Below are 22,380 nucleotides of genomic sequence, written 5' to 3' on the forward strand. Positions count from 1 at the left end.
CTTATGAAATGAAATGAAAAAATAACTTTATTCTGGGATAAAATCTGTAAATAAATAAATCTGTAATAAAATTTCCAACAGCTTCGTCACTTCATTAACCGTCCATCTAATTTGTTCCTTGTTACCTCTTCTGTTTTTTTTCTCAAATGTATCATTAAACTTATACATTCTGGTTTAATAACAGGGGTATGAATACCACAAACACACGAAAGAACTGAGCTGTCACAACAAAAATGGCGGCGATCTCAACTGGTCTATTGTGTGACGTCATTCTCCATTTAACAGACCAAGTAACAGACTCTCAGCTATGTTACATGTTATTTCGTTTTACCACGGCAAAAAATAGGCAATTTTTTTCGATTTAACATGAGTTTTTCCATTTAACACGCTTTAACATGTTAAACCAAAGATCATGAATACCCCTTTAATGTAGAAAATCCCAGTTTGGGTATACTGTTTGTTATTAGCTTATAAAATAATTTATAAATTATTATTATTTACTTTATGAATTATTAGCTTATATAAATTATTTTTAATTCATTGTAAAACTATTACGATGATTGTTAAATTATGCACTTTACAGGCTAACTCTATATGTACGGGGGTTGCCTAAATAAATTATTATTATTATTATTGTCGGCAATAACATTCGATTTTCATTATAAAATGGGCTACAATAAAGATAGGCTAAATAAAAGGAAATGTAAAAATGAGCATTGTTGGTTTTAGATTATAAAAAATTATATAAATTGTACTAGACAATATATAAATTCAGCTTTCTTTCTAGACTTTTTATTAGAATCTTGTTAATTTAATGATCTAGACGTATAATGTCTTTATGAATATATATTTGCACCATGTTAAATAAAAAATAAACTTGATAAGTTAATTAACAAGATTTGAAACAATGTATTTACACTGAATTGATAGAATTTTAAAATACGTAATCTTACACAAGAGTTATTTACTGAAGCCAAAGGTTGGGTACATTATTTAATTAATTAAAACAAGGAGAGTACAAATATTAAATTGTTGGCAGTTCTAAAACAATGCAATAGTTTTGATACAGCACAAGGGGCCAACTTGTACCAGACAATCCAAATAATCCACACACTTGCGCATGCGCGAATTTGTCATTGTTTGGCAAATGTGTAGAAGGACTTCGAAAATTGATCCAATCCCCATTTTTCTTACATTTTCAAGTTTCCTTTGAAAAAGTCAACATACTTGATTGATAATTCGTCAATGAAAACAAGGTTATCTACCCTTCACAATGTTTAACTTTCTCACATATATTTTTTTCTGCCATTAAAACCATGTATTTCAAAACGAGAATCATCTAAAAGCTTTAAAATCTTCCTAAATTCACTAGGCTTCTTTGAAATGAAATGAAAAATCTATCTTTATTCTTCGAAACTTGGTCCGCCAAGAATAACAGATTGGATAATTTTCTCAGTATTTTCCTGGCTACATTATGTGATGTTAAACAAGATGAATTAAAATTAAAATAACAATTATATACAAAAAATAAAAACAAAAGATACATATTCATGGATGTTTGTATTGCTATTTATTATTTGCAAGAGAAGATTTATATATAATTGATGTTAAGGTGGTATTTTCACGAATGAATATTGGTAAGAAATTCTAAAATGAGGTAGCTCGAACAGTAAAGGAATCAGTTCTATGAGTAAGAATAAACAAATTGGTAGGGTGGGGTCTTGTTTTTAACAGGTGGATAAACGTAGGGTTAGAAAGGTTTTTTGGTTCTTAAAGATTGAAATATAAATGTGCCAAGGAGGTCTAGCCTTCGGATATTGGGGTAGATCCAGCTTTGCTAGGAATATTAGTAAGAGATGAGAGAACACCTGGGAGTACTGAAGGTGAATCTTATGAAGCATTTCATTAATCTCATCAGTCTTATTTCTTGTTCACTGAATAGTCCTTCATATACTAGGGATAGTTATGGGCGAGCTAGGGTGGATACTAGATGTAGACGGGTAATCGGGGAAATGAATCTGGAAATCTAAGAAGCGGTTTAAGGACTCAAAAGTTATTTGGCTATTCCATGTTAAATGCTGATCAAAGGTGACTCCTAGTTTTTTATTGGTGTTTTGAAACTAGATGGGTATGTTGTTGAGGTATTGGATTAGTAAGGAAGAGTTTGGAGCCAACGAGAATGGCCTTGGTTTTTTCTGGATTCAGGCTCAACTTATTTTCGGAAGCCCAGGAGTGAATGCTGTCAACAGAGATGGGAAAAATTTAGCTATAGTTGAAACTAACGAATAATATTGTCATTGATTGGCAAACATGTAGAGGAACTTTGAAATTTAATCCAATCCCCATTTTTCTTTGATTTTCAAGTTTTCTTTGAAAATGTCAACATACTTGTTTTGATCCATATGAATCTAATGAAAACAAGATTATCTACACTTCTCAATGTTTAACTTTCTCACATACCATGTATATTGTATGGTAGAAAAAAATATATATGAGAAAGTTAAGTTATTGAGAAGTGTAGATAATCTTGTTTTCATTAGATTCATATGGATCAAAACAAGTATGTTGACATTTTCAAAGAAATGGGGATTGGATCAAATTTCAAAGTGCCTCTACATGTTTGCCAAACAATGACAATATGTATAATCACTAGTCAAAATGAGTCTGCCAAGTATAGGTAGGGGGAATCAGAGTTGGGCAAAAATTATTCGATTGACAAGAGACGAATATTTTTTTTTTTCGAAGTTTGTATTCGATTGACAAGAGACGAATACATTTTTATTCGAATAAAAATACGACTAAATAATCCGAATACTTTTTTATTCGATTATTTGAAATACTATTTCAATAGAATACAAAATTAGTCGAATACATATTATTCGAATGAAAATTTGATTATTTTTTTCGATACACTTATTTTTTTATTTTATAAAACTTGGGATGAAATAACTGCCTTTTTTCTCCTCTTGGGCTCTTGTACTATATATCCTCAAATATAGCAATAGCGAAGTATTTCAAAGAATTCCACTTTCCAGTTCGGAAATAACTTATGCACTGAAGAAGGAATGTTTGAAACATTAAATTTTAAAGAGCGTAGATAAGAATGTGATTAAGTAAATAATAAGTGGTCGTTCCAAAAAAAAAAAAAAAAAAATTACACAACAATGTCAGATAAAAATCATACTTTGTAGAAACATTACTTCATGTTAAGGCAAACCAAAATCAAAAATATTTTTTATTGCATCCGGTTTTCAAACGTTGATCATTTTTGTTAAATCAATTTTTAGAGTTTGCATTCATATGCAGTTTTCTAAATCAGCGGTTCCCAAATTTTTTTCGAGCTAAAGCAATATGTAAATGTAGTTGTTGTCAACAATCATCCTTGGAGCAGTTGAGTAATTTGGAAAATAAGATAAAAAATACTGTACAAATTAAATGCTGGAGTGCATAGTATATTGTTATTTTTTTAAAAATATTTTGAGAATGTGGGATTCGCTGTTCCATATTGCTCAACCGCGGTTTGTTCAAGGCCTTATGAATACTGTAGAAATCTGACCCCATTTTGTCTAACTAATACTTTTTTTTTAATATATATATCTTGCTAAAGTTATAAGTTGAAAATTGATAAAATTCACTTTTCGCAGGGTGATGGGGGTGAAGAAGAAACAATTTCTAAACCTCAATTATTTTTATTCTTCTAGGCCTATTCGTACACTTACTTAATTCAAAATAACACCGGCGAGTAACTTACCCTTTAAAAATTATCTCATAATATGCTTGTTCATTAGGTTGTAGATGATAAAACTCCATATAAATAGTACATAACCTATAAATTCACATTTCGTTCTTGAATTTTTGTATAAATCTTTTTTATTTAATTACCTTGACGTATAATGTCTTCATAAATATAAATTTGTGTTATGTTAAATGAAAAGTAACAGCTAAATTTAATTAATAAGATTTGAAAAAATGTATTTAGACCGAATCGATGGAATTTTAAAATATATAATCTTAAACAGGAGTTAATTACTGAATTAAAAGATTCAATCCATTGAATTCCATTATTTGTCAAACGTGTAGAGGCACTTTAAAGGTATCATTTAGATATGGTTTCCAAATACTTTTTTTTACCAGTTTTTAGTGTTGAGTTAAATGTGTATAAAATTAAATTATTTTTTATGTGAACCTTTTTTTTTATTTTATTACTTTATTCTTAGCATCAGCAAATAGGTTACAATTTTTAAAAAAATCAGATAAATGAATAAGAGATAGGTAAAAATAAAAATCTCAGTAAATTGCTAATACTTTTGACACTCAATCTATGTACTAATGCAGTTTAACAAAACTTTGATGGACATTTAATAGACAAAACATGGAATTATCTGTAGATCTAGTGTAATCCTATCACTCGTTATCACATACTGTCACGTAACGTCAGATAATTCAAACTGATTTCTCAGCTTCATAAAAAACAATGCTTTTTAAAGCATATTTTTGAAGAAACACCCCGTTTAAAAAAAATTATTTGATTAACACGAATCTCCAACAATTTTAGACGAAAATAGAGTAGCATTTTTGGCAATCAGGAAATTGTACTTGGTAATAACACTCGCCAACAACTGACCTTTTCATCTTCCTTAAAATTATTTTTCAACAGCACTTTTTACATGAAAAAGTTTATTACATTGTAATTTCCAACAGTGTTTTTATAGTTAACTATATCAAACTATTAATACTTAGATTCAAGTTTATTAGTTGTAGAACTCAATATATCATGTTGTGTATCTTTATGTAAAAAGACAGACTAGAAAAATATTTACAACAAAAACTAAAATTGTATTTGCCTATTTATATATTGTACGTATATTTAGATGTGTTCCTAAAACAATGTTATCTTACATGACTATGTATTATGCAGTCAAATATAAACCATGAATATTAATTAATAGACATTTGAATTGGTAATTGGTAAATTAATTTTATTATCGATTGTAGTTAAATAGATAGCAAGAATTGTTACAGTGGATCTATATACATGTTTGCAACTTGCTGCAAATCAAAGGCTTGCAAAATGCTTGGTAAATAGAGGAAGCGTTATAACCTATAAATTCAAATTTTGTTGTCTTTTGTTCTTGAATCAGAAACATGTTAATTGGCAAGGCATATAATAGTGGTATTCATGATATTGTGTTAAATGTACAATGTTTTAGCATGTTAATTGTTATAAGTATAGCATTATGAGCAGCCCTATTTAAAGTCATGTTAAATGCATAAGAGCTCCTAGCAGATTTTCTGAGCAACTTGTTTAGTAACCTTTCCTGCCACAACTTCATGTTATTGTTCACTTCTAAGTTTTGATTACGATAATTTATTACAACATGCCTAAAATAAGTGAAAAGTAGAAGTGTATAAGTTTGGCTACTAATTGTATTTTTTAAAAAGTCCAAAACACAAGACAAAAGAAAAAACAAAACAAAATACAAACTACGAGTAAGTAACCTAACACGACAACAAATAAAACAAGCTCAGCTAGTCTGTTTCGTGACGTCATCCCCATTTAGCAGAACTAGTGACAGACTCTCAACCATGTTACACGTTATATTGTTTTAACATGGCAAAAGTTGGAAATATTTCTCCATTTAACACGCTTAAACATGTTAAACTAAAGATCATGAATACCCCTATTAGGGAATGTAGTGTTAAATGGAAAATGTTTTATCATGTTAAATGTAATAAGTATAGGACTGTGAGCAGCCTATTTAAAGTCATGCTAAATTTTAAATGCATAAGAGCTCCTAGCGGATTTTGTTTACTAACCTTTCTTTCGAAAACTTCATGTTATTGTTTAATTCTAAGTTTTGATTAAAGTAATTTATTACAACTTGTCTAAATTGAGTGAAAAGTGAAAGTTGTATGAAAGTTTGGCTACTACTACTGACTGCCTTTGTTGGTCTTCTAGCTTGCCAGGAAGAGAATCAAGATGAGCTATACGTAATGCAACTTTTCTGTTTTAGAGGGATCGGAAAAAAGCAAATCAATACTAACACAAAATACGAGCAAGTAATAGGTATAATACTACATGGCTTTTTATATTGCTTGTTATTACAACAAACAAAAGCTGATCTGTCGTGGGACGTCATTCTCCATTTAACAGACCTGGTAACAGACTCTCAACCATGTTGTACCGTTTTAACATGGTTAAAGGTGGAAATATTTCCCCATTTAACATGAGTTTTTTCATCTAACACGCTTTAACATGTTAAACTAAAGATAACAATAATAACCCTAATGCATTTAAAATCAAAAATAAACTGCTAAAGGTAATTATCAAGATCAGAAACAATTTATTTACACCAAATCGATAGGATTTTAAAATATGCAGTATTAAACCGGAGTTAATTATTAAGCTGGTTCTACATGTTTGCCACGCTCGGTAAAGAAACGAAACAACATATGTTGGTATCCTCATGCCCTTATGTTCTTTTGATTTTGTCAGCTATAACATTTGATTTTTAATATAAAAAGGAAGAAAATAAAGATAGGAGATATGAAAGGAAACGTCAATATTAGGAATGTAGGATGTATGTGATGAAAATTCATATAAATATTATATTATATAACCTATAAATTTAATCTTCGTTCTAGAATTTTTTTCAGAAACTTTTTAATTTAATTATAACGATATATAATGTCTTCATGAGGATATATTTTGTGCTATGTAAAGTGAAAAATAAACTGCTAAAGTTAATTAACAAGAATTGAAACAATGTATTTGAACCGAATCGATATGATTTTAAAATATAAAATCTTCAACAAGAGTTAATTATTGGATCCAAATTTTTATTAATTACAATCTGGAGAGCAGAAATACACATCTGTTGGCAGATCTAAAACAATGCTTACTGAAAACAAACGTGGGGATGCAGCTCACCTTATGATTTGTGCACAAAATCCGAATCCAACGGGTCGGCCGCAAATTCAGGCCACTTTGTACCAGCCTCTCCAAATAACCTATCCACACGATTGCGCGAGCGTGAATTTGCCGTTGTTTGGCAAACGTATAGAGGCACCTTCAGATAAGATTTGTAAAAACTGTCTTTGACCGAAATAGAATTTTAACTAACGGCTCATATTTAAATTTAAATCCTAAAATTAATCTTAATTTTACTTAATGAACATAAAAGCACAATATCTTATTGATAATTTAAATCTTTAATTTCTGCTCGTAGATTCCGATTGCTACAATACTTATTTGACAAACGCTCTAAACTTCCCATTCACTACAAAAAATTAGTATACACTACGATAATCAGACCAATTTGGACATATGGAATTGAGTTCTGGGGCTCCACCAAACCATCAAATTCATCCCGCATCCAATCGTTACAATCCAAAATTCTTGATGCTCCTTATTACGTCACAAATAAACTCATTCACAAAAACCTCAACATCCCATTCGTTGCAAATTTGACCCAAAACAGATTTGCGTCTTTTCATTCCAAACTCCTTAACCATTAATTCTTAATCTTTCATCCTTAACAATCTCTGATAATCCTTCGAGGCGTCTGAAAAGAAGATGGCCACAGGACCTTCTAATTTAAATTAATGTTTGAAGTACCACCAACGGGTGGTTACTTCCCAAGATTTTCAAGTGTATATGAAACATATAACATATTCATCTATTGTATTATTTTGTACAGTTGTAAATTACATTAAATAAATAATTTAAAAAAAAAAATAAAAAAATCTTTAATTTTGACAAAATGATAACATAACATTCCAATAATACGTGACATCAAAGGAACAAGCTTGCTGCTAGTAAAAACAAAAATTAAGTTTGAATGATAAAGCAGGCTTGAATGATAGAAACTAATACTCCTTCGAAGGCGTACGTTATAAACTATTTTATGGTACACTAAACTATCTTTAATTTTATAGCTGGTAAATATATATACGCCCAATGGTTCCAGCAATAAAGTTTTTCATAAATCAAAAATTTTGTACATTAAAACATAAAAATTAACATTTTATAAATTTTTTGGGCAAATATCATGGAAACTACTACTCTGACGTAGTAAACTGATTTTCCAGTATATAGTTTATGAAATGTTGCTTGCTTTTAAGAATCAAATTTCAAAGATATCCAGCTCCTAATAAAAAAATTACTTTCTTTTAACATTTGAAAACAACCACCATTATATATTCCCCCTACCTTTACTTGGCAAACTCATCAATTTTGACTAGTAATTATACTTAGTTTTTATTATTTAATTACTTAGTACTTTAGTTACATTAAAGTAATAAAAAATTAGGGTGAAATAATTGACTTTTTCCACCGGGCTCTTGTACTATTCCTAGACCATTTGGCGCCTGGAGCGGATATAATTTTGGAGCCTTGAGGAGGTTTGATTTCGGGGTCCGGGGCAGTTCCTTGTCTATGCTGATACTTGTGACAGTTGCTTTACTGACATTTCATGTACCATCAACTATCATGAAAGATTCTAGTGTTCCAATACGTACTGTCATGAACTGAACTATCAAAAATTTTCCTTCATGGCTGAGGCTCCGACATTACCCTCAAGGGGTGAATAATGATTCATGAATTCTGTTCTTGTGCTCATGTAGAATGAATTACTCGATTACTTTAGAATTCTCAAAGTAAAATAATTTTTACTTATTCTGAAATTAGTATATGGAAAAAATATAAATAACTTACTAGTTGGTAGTAGAGTACTTTTAGTACTCGTCCGTCATAAACTGAAGTACTGATTAAATTACTCAGAACTCGAACAATATCAGTACTTGAATAAAATATTCTGTACTTTGTACTTTGTACTCAGAGCACTTTAGAGTAAAGTAGGTTATCAATTATTATATTTCCCAATTTTTGGGTTAAATCAAATTATTGGGAGATAACATCTCCTCTACTACCCTCTTGTAGCGAAGTCGCTGATTCCACAAAAGCGTGTATTTGTTGAATTATAGGCGGGTATTGTCGTAAAATGGTTTTCAAGCATATTTATGAATTTGTTGAACAAACCCAAGGCACATTATTTCTCTTGGTCATTGTTATGCAACACGTTTGACACTTACCGCAAATCCAAGATATGTACAAATGCTTGATAAACAAAGGAAGCAACAAATGTCAGTAATTTACTCTACTTTCATTATTAAAAGGAACGAAACAAAGATGGTAGGAAACGTAAATATCAGGACTGTAGGTTGTGTATGACAAGAATTCATATAAATAGTGCTACATAACCTATAAATTCAACCTTCGTTCTAGAATTTTTATCAGACCCTTTTTGATTCAATAACCTAGACATACAATGTCTTCATAAATACATATTTGTGCTATGTTAAATAAAAAATAAACTGTCCAAGTTAATTAACAAGATTTGAAACAATCTATTCACACCGAGCAGATAGAATTTTAAAATATACATACAATCATAAACAAGAATTAATTATTGAACCCAAAGGTTAGTGAAATTCTTTAATTAATTAAAGGGTTTAGAATTAGTTATCGAAATATTTAATGTTGTGTATAGTACTGTCAATATCACACAAAAAGTGGTGGAGCAATCATCCAATTATTTCGGATAAACAAATGAACTTTTTAAATAACTGTTAAGCGGATTTGACAGATATCTACCCAGAACCTTTATTAGAAACTAGGGGTATTCATGATGTATTGAATATAATATGTTTTACCATGTTAAATGTTATAAGTATAGGATCGTGAGCAGCCTTATTTAAAGTCATGTTGGTATCAAATATTAAATACATAAGAGCTCCAGCGGGTTTTCTGAACAACTTGTTTTATAACCTTTCCTTCCAAAACTTCATGTTATTGTTTACTTCTAAGTTTTAATTAAAGTGATTCATTACAGCATGCCTAAAGTGAGTAAAAAGTGGAAGTTGTGTAAAAGTTTGGCTACTGAGTGTTTTTTTGATCTTCTAACTGATGATGAAGAGAATCAAAATGAGCTAATTGACAACTGTCATTACATTATTATTATTGTCATCCATTGCTTTATTAGTTATAAAAAACATCTAAAACAATCAAAACACAAACTAAAAGCAAGTAACCTAACACGACAACAAACAAAATGGTGTTGAGTTCAGCTGGTCTGTTGCGTGACGTCATTCTCAATTTAGCAGACCTAGCAGCAGACTCTCAACCATGTTATATCGTTTTGACATGATAAAAGAAGGAAATATTTCTCCATTTAATATAACTTTTTCCATTTAACATGTTAAACTAAAGATCATGAATACCCCTACTATTAAACCCGGTAATACTTCGCAATTGCTAGATTTAGGGATGTAGATAGATTAATTAAATACAATTAAAAGTTTGATATAAATTAACGTATTTAGTTGTTTAATTGGATTATTAATCTAATTAAATGCTTATTATATCTATTTACTTTATAGAGGTAAATAACATTATATAAGAATATATGATGAAAAAATAGAATAACATCAACACTACTAGACCAATCTACACCAAACTTGGCAGTGGTTTAGGGCTCTATAAACTGCACCAGAGAGCACAATAATATTATTAGGCAAATAATAACCATGAAGAAAATGCATACTTTCTGAGCTGCGAGCCAAAAATGCTTGATTTTGTTTGTAACTTTTTTTTTTTTTACCATAGATCTGGGAATAGCCTAAAACCTTCCAGGTAAAATCCTGAACATTTAGCAAAAAGCAATCGGATGATATGGCAGAGCATATAATACTAACAAACAAATATTGATTTTTATATATTAGATATGACAAGGATTGAATCGATACATGATTAATTTTGAATTGAGTGATTTGTGATTATAAGTAAATATAATGGAATGATGTCCAATTTTTCAAAGAAAAATAACAATAGCATGGTCTGCCATTCCCATCTAAAGAAATTTCTTAATTTCCCGTAGCGTTATGTAAAAGCTATTTGTTTCAAGAACAATTTTCCTGAGTTTTAAATTTCCATACATCAAGGTATCAACTATTGATAAAATATTTTCTTCTATATATTAATGAAGCTGAAGCTCCATTTGAACCTTCTGAGAGAGTTTAGATATTGATATAATTTTTTTTAGCATTTAGTGAAAGATATAAAAGGAAGATGGTCCGTTTGCGGTAAAACAAAAAAAACTGAAATGATAATTAATCTATTTATTGTGAGCCAAATTTTCGCCCCACTTTTTCGAAAATTACAAAAATATCGATAATTTCAACTTTGGGATGATAAGAACACATCAGTGTAGTTTTTTAAGTTAAAAAATAAATAGTTTTTTAAAAAGTAATTGATTTAAAGAAAAAATATTACTGTATTTGGGTTAGCTAAAAAATAAGTAAGGTGAGTAGGGAAAGTTAGCAGAATCCTTTAATTAAGAGTTTTTCCAACGAAAGATTACTATGAACCAGAACAAGTAAGTGGGAAGGGGGACTGGATGTTCGCATCTCCAATATAGTACAGGAGCCCAAGAGAAGAAAAAAGTCAGTCATTTCACCCCAATTTTTGATTACTTTAATGAAAACTGTTTATAATTACTAGTCAAAATTGAATAGTCTGCCAAGTATAAGTAGGGGGAATAAAAATGGTGGCTGTTTCAATACGTTAAAAAAAATTAAATTTTCATTTGAAGCTCTATATCTTTAAAACTACCAAAAACACTAGTAAACCTAAGAGAATATCATACATAATAAAATACATTTTCTAAAATATTCGCTAATAGACAAATTTACGTTCAATAGTTTGCAGATATAGCTTTTTAAATCGCAACATTTCATAAAGAATGCATTGAAAAATCAGTAGTTAGTGAATTTATTTTGAGAAATCTATATCTAAAAAAAACAATTCGATTTACAGATGTCTATTAGCACTCAAATCAAAGCTAGTTTAATGTAATATAAAGTAGTTTATGACATTTATCTTCGTAGGAGTATTAGTTTTCATGATATTCCACAAAATGAATTCATAAAATATTTATTTCTAGTTGTCGGACAAAAATTTTGATTTACGAAAAATACATCCCAGGAATCATAAGAGGCACAGATGTCTGCCAGCACTCAAATTAAAGCTAGTTAAATGTAAAGTAGTTTATGACATTTATCTTCCTAGGAGTAGTAGTTTTCATGATATTAGACAAATGAATTCACAAAATATTGATTTCTAGTTGTTCGGACTAACATTTTGATTTATGAAAAAATATGTCTCAATAAAAAGTTCTTTCTTGTTCAAGGGCGTAAAACTTCTTTGGCATTAAATGACATAATATATGACAATAAAATGTAAATAATAGCTGTTTTTAATATCTCAATTAGTAATTAAAATTAATTACTCAAAATTATACAGTTAGTTTTTGCTTTAGTAGTTACTCACTTTTATTGTTATATTATGCTAATCATCTTACATTATAATTGCTAATATAGAAGTTAATTATATAACAGTAAAATACTAATTTTATGCATCATATTAATGTTATGTAACAACTTTTACTAATATTATAATTTTCTGGCGGTTCTACAAAATGAAGAACTTTGACCCCCAACCATCGTTAGGCAATATAGGACTCCAATGGGAGTCTTGGGCGAGGAAAAAAAAAAAAACTTTTACTGATATATTCTCTGAAATAGATTTTCTTTAAACTCTTTGTATTTTTCACAACACAGGATTAGCTACTAAATATTCTTTCATAAATTACTAGCCAACTTGCAATACTTTGCTATTGCTATATTTGAGGATGTATATTCGTTAATTAACAATATTGAAACTTTGATATCAATTAATATATAGATGAAGTGAAAAGACAGTAACTGTAGTAACATGAATGGTAACAGCTAACTTCAATGTATAATCGTTAATACTGGTCTAATTAAAGTGATTTTTTCTTGTTATATTAGAGAATTTGTTTATTCATGATACTGTCATATATATATACTACACAAAATATGAATAATTTTTATATAATAACATTCAATGTGCATCAATAATATTAATACTGTATCGAAACAATTCAGAATATAAAGACTAAAATAATTTTTAGGAGTTAAAAATGTTGATATTACTTTTTAGCACAATTTAGCATAAAGCCCCACCACAATCGGATGAACGGTATGGCAGAACAACAAACAAATATTCATTTTTATATATTAGATGATAAGATTTAGCTCCTTCTAAATAAAAAACATTTTTACAAACAATTACTTCAACTTTGCTGAGCTTCAATTTGTAAATAATATGAATTTTATAAATAAAATGTCCCTAATTATCAAACTTTATTTATTTCAAGTAATAATAAGAGAAGAGAGAAGAATATTTTATAATACAATAGCGAAAATAAATAATCAGGTCTCAGGATTAAGAAAAAGGCTTATTGTTTTTACTAAGCTAGGTGATTTTCATGCCAAATTACACAGTTTTGGAAAATCTATCATTCCACTATGTCCCGGCATTCCGGAGACATTACAGCATGTGGTTACAATCTTCACTGCATATGAGAATATGAAGGCCAAAAAAATAAATAAATAAAACACCAGCATTTTGTTGATTTCATCAGTAGTTGGAATATATTGTTGGGCCCTCGGCCCACTTAGGATTCTTAGAGAACCATAAAAGAAGAATCTATGATGGATTTGTCCACTAAACCATAACAGTGGTGAAGAAGAGAGGATCATAATCTCGAACCAGAACAGAATAATTGACCACAATGGAAAAACAGACTGGGTGTAAAGCCAGGAAAATTTGTATCCTCAAAATATTTTTTATTAACTTAGATTGCGATCTATAGGTTTTAATCTTTTCTTTACAGAAAGAGTGGATCTAAATTAATTTCAAGAGACCGTTACAATGTACAGATTGACTTGTTGAAATCAAATCCATACCACTCCAAACCTGTTTCTATGAGATATCCCAATAAACTTGACCGTCGCTGTTTCCCTTATATCATATACTCAAACTCCTTCCAACGATATGAATGTTTATTGCAACTCATTTAGCCAATTCAGAAGTAAGTTTTTGTAATAATTCACTACAGTAAAAAGTTCAGCTTTAAATAATGTACGTTAAATTAAGAATTACAATTTATATAAAATTTGGTCGAAAAAATCCCAAAAGAAGGAAGAGACAAACAACACATTTGTAATAATGAGCAGACAGTTGACTGTAGATAATATAAGGAGAAGATGTTTGGGGGGTGTGATCAGAGAAGAACACAAATAAGTTAAACACTGATTTATTAGTGCCAGTTATTTATTTATTTTAGTTTATTATTATTCAGCCAGAATTTCTTGCCTCCATCAGGACTGCTTGGAAGAGATGGGAAATCCAAGTGGTCCAATCCACTTGGATTTCCAATCTTCTTCTCTGACCACACACCCAACCATCTTCTCCTTATATAAGCAATAAATTTGTGCTGTGTCTACTGTTTAAATAGATCAATCTAAGTTGAACAATAGTGTATAAATCATAATCTCAATTTTTTTTCATACCTACAATGGAGTAAATACTCAATTATCACTATGAAGCAAAAATAAAACAGAAGAACCTGCATAAAAATGGAATGCAATAACTATGCAGGACAGCTTCTATCCATAAAAATAATAATCTCCATACCTAAATAACTGCAGAAATCACCTTTGCATGACATCAAATCATTTTAGAGTTTCATTAAGTGAAATTATCATATCACTACATAGGACAAAGGACTTAATTTTTTCAATTATTACATAACAGGAAAAAATTCACATAATTGAAAAATAACTAGGAGGTCATTATAAATTATAAGTTCAATTATTTCTCTACCATTAACTCACACAAACGAAAATTGCACTCATGCTTATTCAATAGGGAGATTAACATTGATATAATATGTTTTCAGCAAATTTTTGAATTTGAAATAAAATTTAAAAAAAAATCACAATTCTGAATTAGTGATAAAACATTTTTATAATACAGTATGTCTTAAATAAAACTTAGAAAATTTATCTTTGACAAGTTATAGATTGATAATTGAAGGAAATGATGATTCTCATATCTTTTAAGACAAGATAAGAACTTTCTCATCTTACATAATACTTTGTAATATTAACTTTCTTCTGTTTTTTTTTAAATGAGGCCTTCACAGCTAATGTGGATCAAGTCCATATATGGTTGTTTTGATATAATCAATGTTAAAGTTAACTAAGACCAATTATGTTTTTATTTTTGTAATGTGAAGGAAAACTTAAAAATAGGTCATAATTGAAAAAACAAAACAAGAATAAATGTGGTTTAATCCATATTTAAAATTATATGGAGAGCTTTTCAGAGCTAAAGACAACTGTTGCTATCTGTTAGATAATAGCAATAACAGAGGCTGGGATTGGCAACAACAAAATCTTTTTTTTTCTTTTAGACTTTGTCCACTTTAGCTTTGACTGCCTTTAGTACATAAACATAACCTCACAGTAGCTTTATAAACAACTTAAATAGAATATAACTGGTAAATTCTTTAAAATAATTATTAATTTTGAAATTTTCTACTTTATTGAGTTTAATGATTTTCAGACTGTTGTAATAATTATTTCAAATTGTAACTAAAAATAAAAATAATTTAAGAAATTTATTATGAATTTATGAAACTTTATAAGGAATCATGGACTGCAATAGTGTGGTATGTTATAATTTAATCAAATAAATTAAAGTATAACTTGAATAATAGTATAATTTTATTCTATGATAATATTAGAATAATGTATGTGACAGGAAGAACATCATTAATAAAACAAAATAAGAATCAGGCATTATTTAGCCTGCTCTGAACAATTGGAAAATTGTACCATACAATATTATTCCAACCCTTGATAACATTATTAAATCTAATCAGTAATATTAGATCATTTAAAAACTGCATTAAAAGAATTTTAGGAATATATGATGAGTTTATATTTATCATTATATATTAATTATAGAGTGAGAAAAATTTAAACAATATTTTTCAATAATCAAATTCAATTAAAAAATTATTAATTTTTAACTACTTTTAGTTAATTGTTGTGTGTTTGTATACATATATAAACATAATAATTATATATTTTTACAATACCTCTTTGAATGTCCATACTTGATCTTGAAATAAAAAGCAAGGTTTATTGGGGTGTCTTCTGGCAATCTTCTGGAATCTTGAAATGCCATTTGCATTGGTCTTTTTATAGAAGTAATTTCGCAAGACAACATTAAATGTCAGGTAAAGGATTCTGCCAAAAATAATTTTTTATCAATTATAATTATTTTAAAAAAAGTAACAGAGAAGTTAAAAATAAAATGATTACTTTAAGTCCCTTGGAAGAGTTTTAAATAAAATAACCACATTGTGTATGTAATGTTGAGGTAGAAAAAGGGAAATAAAAGCGAGAGCCCAATTAAATAAAATGGCCAATATATCCATAGAAAGGACTGGGGACTGACTGAGAGTAACTTCAAAGCTTCTCTGATAATATTCAATCAAGGAGAATGTTTTTCATTGGTTGAGTTCTAACTCATTCAAGGCTGTATTCTGTTCCAATTTGTTCCCTCACAGTCCTCCACTGAAGTAACCAACTCAAAGGTAAATCTGTCACATATAATTTTTAACTCTTCTCTTATCCTTTATGTTAACACTAAAACTGATTATTAATAGAGATAATCTATCTAACAATGACTTGCAAATTTTTTTTTTCTTCACTTAAATATTCATTTATTTATCATGAAAAAAAAACCAGATATAAATCAAACTGATAGCTTTTATTAAAAAAAAAAAAATATATACATATATATAACTAGCAATTGTTTTATTTGTCTACGATTAATTTAACTTTTATAACTTCATGACTAACTTTCTAAAGTTGACACTATACATGTATATTTTTATTCTGAACCTATTAAAAACAATAAATTAATAAAAAAAAGAAGTTACCTGATCCTTCAATTTTACTTATTAAAGTCCCCTCAATTTCACAACAAGCCTTGACTTGACAAAGTTAAAAATCAAAAAAGGAAATAAAAGGGTACTTAAATCTTCAAAATTAAGTATTACAATTAAACAAAATACATTTAGAAATAAGTATTTAATCAATATATATTAATCAAAATGATTGAGGAAAATCATGTGGACCACTTTACAGCCATGATTTTTTATTATAAAACTATATGATAATAAACATTTTTATAATAGCTTTAAATTATTTTGTGTTTAGAGAATGGTCAATGAATTATGGCTGAAACATTACAATCATGTTAAAACGTATATATAATGTAAACATTTTTAATTATTTATTTGTTTAAGGGGAAACACCTATACAAACAGAGTTAGCCTGTAAAATATATAATAGCTGTTAATTTACAAGAATAGTAAATTGAAAATCATTTATATAAACCAAGACCAAACAATATACCTAAGCTTTTATTACATTCCTCACTGTAAAAAAAAAAAAAAAAAAAAAAAAAAAAAAAGGCACTACTTAGTTAACAATATAAAAGAAACAAAAACTATACATCTAATTGAGAAGATAAGTATCCAGCTCTAATTATAAGATTTTGGGTTACATAAATAAAAAAACAGTTTAAGATCCAATCGTGAGGGTACTGACAGAAATTCATACATATAATCTGGGCCAATATTGTTTACCTTCGGCATATATTAGATTCGGCTTTATTGATACTCGAAACGTTTTAATAAAAAATTATAATGATCCTCTAAAAATTTTTATTATTATATAGTTTTATAATAAAAAATTGTGGGTGTAATGTAATCCATATGATTTCCCTTTTTCATTTTGATTGATATTTATTAATTAAAAATGAATACCACTAGAAAACTAACAATGAAAATAAAGTTGTTCACAATAAATAAATATTTACATTTATTTTCATTGTGGTGACTAAAAATTTCCTCATAAAATCTATTTTAATATTAAACCTTTACTCATAAAACATTAAAATAAAACTTTGCTTACAGCTTTTAATCACAAGATGGGTTTGTAATTTTTTTTAAAATCGCTGATTATTTTATTTAGTTTTTAATTACATTAAACATTAAAACTTTATTATATTTCTTTTCAGGGATTCACTTATACCTTTTATCCATTTCTTCATTCCTTATAACAGTTAATTTTAAAACAGATACAGGAGGAATAGGACAGCATTAGGAGGACATAATAAATAAAATAGATTTTTAAAACAATAGTAATAATTAAAGTAACAAATTAAAATCAATACACAACATGGAGAAAGAGTATTTAACAAATCCCCAAAGTAATTACATTGCAGGGCTTAGTGCACTGAAATTTGGATATGTAAATGGACAGAAAAAAGAAGTGGAATTTAAAAGGTAATTTATAAATATAATAAATAACATTTGAATGTTAATAATCACTTGAAATAAAAAAAAAAAAAAAAAAAAAAAAAAAAAAAAAAAAAAAAAAAGGACAAAACATTGAAAACAGCATTAATGAAAAATAAAAAAAATAAGCTTTTTAATTTAAAAAATAAGACTTATATTCGTTGTGGAATATATAAAAATGATTCTCAATTTAAAATGACATATGACCACAAATTAATAATAAGATAAGAGGGGAAAAATAAGAACAACTAAGAAATTTAGGCTTAATCTCAAAAACATTTTAGATATGTAAATGGTTATAAATTAGTGAAGTGAATGTATATATATTTAAATATTGAATTTTTTTATCAAGATGGAATATAATATATATCTTTGTTTATTGTAACTGTATGTTAATAGTAAAACTGTTGATTGTAAATATTTTTATTTTTAGAACTTGATAATGGGCAGAAGACCCCAAAACATTGTTGGAATGATATAAAGAATAAAGAAGTGGATAAAGGGTGTAAATAAATTTCTGAAAAGAAATATAATAAAGTTTTAACAAATAGAACCCTTTGGAACTTTAGGTGGAGGATTACGATTATTTACATTTAAAATTAAACATTATATTTTAATTTTTTTTTTAAATAATAATAATAATAATAATAGCACTTTGAAGCAAATTGTTTTTCATGAGCGGACTAAGAAAGAAGAGTAAAAACTGAAATATTTGAACAAAATTAGTTATCTTTACTCTTGACTTTTCGGAAACTAAAGAATAACATAAATAATTAACTTGAGCAAATAAAACGTGAATAATCTCCAATAAAAGTTGATATAATTAATGACACAATTTGAAATTTAAATTCAATAAAATCAATTGGTAATAGAGTTATCTTTAGTCTAAAGCAGTGGTCTACCAGAAGGGTTTGGCAACACATATTCTAAGACAAGTTTTTAAATGTTAAATACTATACACTAAAGTGCCTCAGAGTGAGTAAATAAACAAAACAAAAATAAAAAATACCGATCTGTACAAAAATAAATAAATCATGTACATACAAATGAGACACTGAATTGAAATATGAAAGAACAGTTAAACAAGTCTAGCCTTACACTATTTAAATCAGGTAAATAATATTTAATCTTTCTAAAAAAAAAAGAAAAAGAAGAAAATCAAAATTCTAACTTCCTAAGAATTTATGGAAAGAAATGAATTTATTTTTTTTAACAGAAAAGAAATATTGTTATAACAATGACCCCATAAAAGATTAAATATAAAGTGAAATACAATGAATGAGTAAATGGTTTACAATAGGTTCATTATAAGTAATAGTCTGTGACTTGAACAATAAAACAGTAAATAAAATTGTACTGGCAGAAAATAATTTCACGTGACCATTTGGTTTAAAAATAATATTCGGGCTACAACTTTAAATTAACTAACTAGATATGGACATATGGCTGCACTAACCTTAGTTCACTTATAACTGATACAAAATATTGGTTTAGTAAAATGATAGGTGCTCTTTGATTAGTATAGCCCCAAAAGTGACCTGCCCATCTATATCTATTCTATCCTCTTTAAATGCTGAAAACTGTTGGTAAAGAGATGAAACTAACAGATTGGGATTATTGGCCTAAAGTTGCTTATATTGCCCCTTCTCATTACTCTCAAATGTTCCATTTATAAAGCCCTTAGATCAGAAGATCAAGAACTAATTGGGAGTTGTTTATTTCTTAATAAAGATATTAAAACAGTTATAAAGCTAAAGGAATATAAACGATGGAACAAAATTAAGACCATTGAGATAATATAACCTTTTGGAAGCTGTACTAACATAACAGTACCAAATGATGAAACTCATAAATAACTCCCATGTCCATTATGTGACATTTTCAAATATGATTTGGTTCCTAATCCACATTATCAAAAGTTACTTAAGGTCTTTATCATAACATCGGAAATAAAAAGGTCCAAATACATTTTAGAATCTTATTTCTCCTGAAATAATTTGTTCGTATATCTCTTTAGTGAGAGGTACATATGTGGATCCTTTACGGAAAAAAAGTTGGTCTTTGACAACAGAAGGATTGAAACCATCTTTAGCCAAAGTAGTCTTCTCCAATTTGTAACTTCCTGTCATTTCAACTTCGGATATCATTCGAATAAAGAGAGGATGTGCATATGAAGGAAGAGTTGCTTTAAGAGAATTTGCAAGGCCTTCAAAATCCAATGTTCCAGAAGGTGTAGAAATAGCAGCCATACCAGCCCGCCCCTCAAGATCACCAACCTGTACAAATAAAATGAACAAAAATACATAATATATACAAATAATGGACCGCATAATTTCAAATTATGAAAAAGATGGTCAGGGTTGCGGTTAAAAGAGAAACAGAAATAGTTTACAACTATTTATTTTCCAAAATTTCGTCCCACTTTGTAAAGCTTCATCAGGTCTGTTCAAGTTGTAGTAGGATATTTCGGAAAGTCTCTGAAGCTATCAACTTGAACAGCCCTGATCAAGCTTTACAAAGTGGGACGAAATTTTGGAAAATAAATAGTTGTAAACTATTTCTGTTTCTCTTTTCACCGCAACCCTGACCACCATCTTAATAATTTAAAATATTTAATATTATATTTAAGGCCCAGACTTTTGTATTGTAAAAACCTCAAGAATATGTCATACAATATGCAATAAAACCAAAAAATAAGCAATAACACAGCGAAAATATTAAAATCAACTTTTACTAGGGCACCTGCTATAAGTTCTTAACTAAGATAGAAATTGAAAATGACTAGATAATTAAAAATAAAGATGTAAATGTGTTAAAAATATGTATTGAAAAATTAATAGTTGACCATATATTATAAATTGTAGGGAGATAGTTTGGATGACGATCAAGAAATAGTTTAGTACAAAATAGTTTTAAAAAAATATTTATTGGTAACCAAAGTTTCACCCCTCTTTGCAGGACTTCATCTGGGCTGAGGCCAGGAGATTTTAGAGTGACTGAACTCTCTGAAATCTCCAGTACTCAGCCATTACTATTTTGTAATCTTCCTACAATCTAAAAATATTCAGATATTTCTCTTAACGTGTTCTAAAGATAGTATAGTTTTACCATAGAAAGTGCCACATCTTCATTTTCTTAAATTTTCTAAAGCAGTTTTTTTTTTAGTTGACATCAGCAGATGTAACTTGATATATATAGCAAGAAGGAAAAACGAAGCATGAAGTCAATGAGGTTGGTGGTTCTGTCTTAAGAATCATAGAAAACAAAGTTAAGGCAACAAATGATGGAATTTATTTCATTTTTCACAGTTATACTGGCCAGAAAAAATGTCAATATATGATAAACCTATATAAGTATGAAATATATAAATTTCATAATATCAATTCTATTATGCAAAAATTACTAACCAAGTGTCACACCCAAAAATGAAGCACACAGTGTTCACTCTTTGATAGAAAGAGAGGTAAAATGAACTTTGAAAGGTGGCCCAATTTATACCCCTGAGAACTTTTTTCATCATTTATACAGCAAAAAAAAAAAAAAAAAAAAGGATGATCTTAAAGCATTTTTCAAATGACACATGAAGATTTCTTTGACATAAAACATCTTTCAGCAGCCAAAAATAGGGCACATTTCAGAAATATGGAAAATGAACTCAAAATAAGTGAAAAAAAAGGTACTGAAGTTTATTAAAAGAGAAGCTCCGTCATGGCATAGTAAAAACTCATGTTTAGAGAAAACCATTGAATAAGTAAAGCCTTGTATTATTAGTTCTGGGTTTTAAAACAATAATAAATCTAAAACATGCCTAGTGAAAAAGTTCTTTGGCTCCAAGAAAAAAGCAGTATCTTAATTTAATAAATATTTCAAAATTTTACTACTGGTTCTATAATTTTTTTTATTTTTACTCTCATTATTTAAGATTTTTTTCTTTTTCATAGTTGCAAATTTGTATACCCTTTTTATTGGAATTTCTACGTTTTTATTTATTTATTTTATAACAGATCGGCTATGG

At 28.3% G+C, this 22,380-nt stretch overlaps 1 protein-coding gene and 1 long non-coding RNA gene across 2 annotated transcripts in view; one reads left to right on the forward strand and one right to left on the reverse strand.

Annotated features, from left to right (window-relative positions):
* The window catches only part of LOC106682477 (long-chain fatty acid transport protein 4), a 41,713-nt gene extending 25,127 nt beyond the window's left edge, over positions 1–16,586 (reverse strand). Inside the window, exons 1-2 of the mRNA XM_014423359.3 lie at positions 16,318–16,586; positions 16,092–16,242 (exon numbers count right to left, since the gene is read on the reverse strand). Coding sequence (XP_014278845.1) covers positions 16,092–16,242; positions 16,318–16,433 — 267 coding nt within the window. The 5' untranslated portion in view covers positions 16,434–16,586. The remainder of the gene's footprint in view (positions 1–16,091; positions 16,243–16,317) is intronic.
* LOC112210088 (uncharacterized) lies at positions 16,458–22,242 on the forward strand. The gene is made up of 2 exons (XR_002944980.2): positions 16,458–16,592; positions 21,531–22,242. It is a non-coding gene; the product is annotated as an uncharacterized lncRNA (long non-coding RNA).
* The last annotated feature ends 138 nt before the right edge of the window (positions 22,243–22,380 follow it).

Source organism: Halyomorpha halys, unplaced genomic scaffold (genome assembly GCF_000696795.3).
Source record: "Halyomorpha halys isolate HHAL.00 unplaced genomic scaffold, Hhal_1.1 Scaffold417.1, whole genome shotgun sequence".
NCBI lineage: Eukaryota > Metazoa > Arthropoda > Insecta > Hemiptera > Pentatomidae > Halyomorpha > Halyomorpha halys.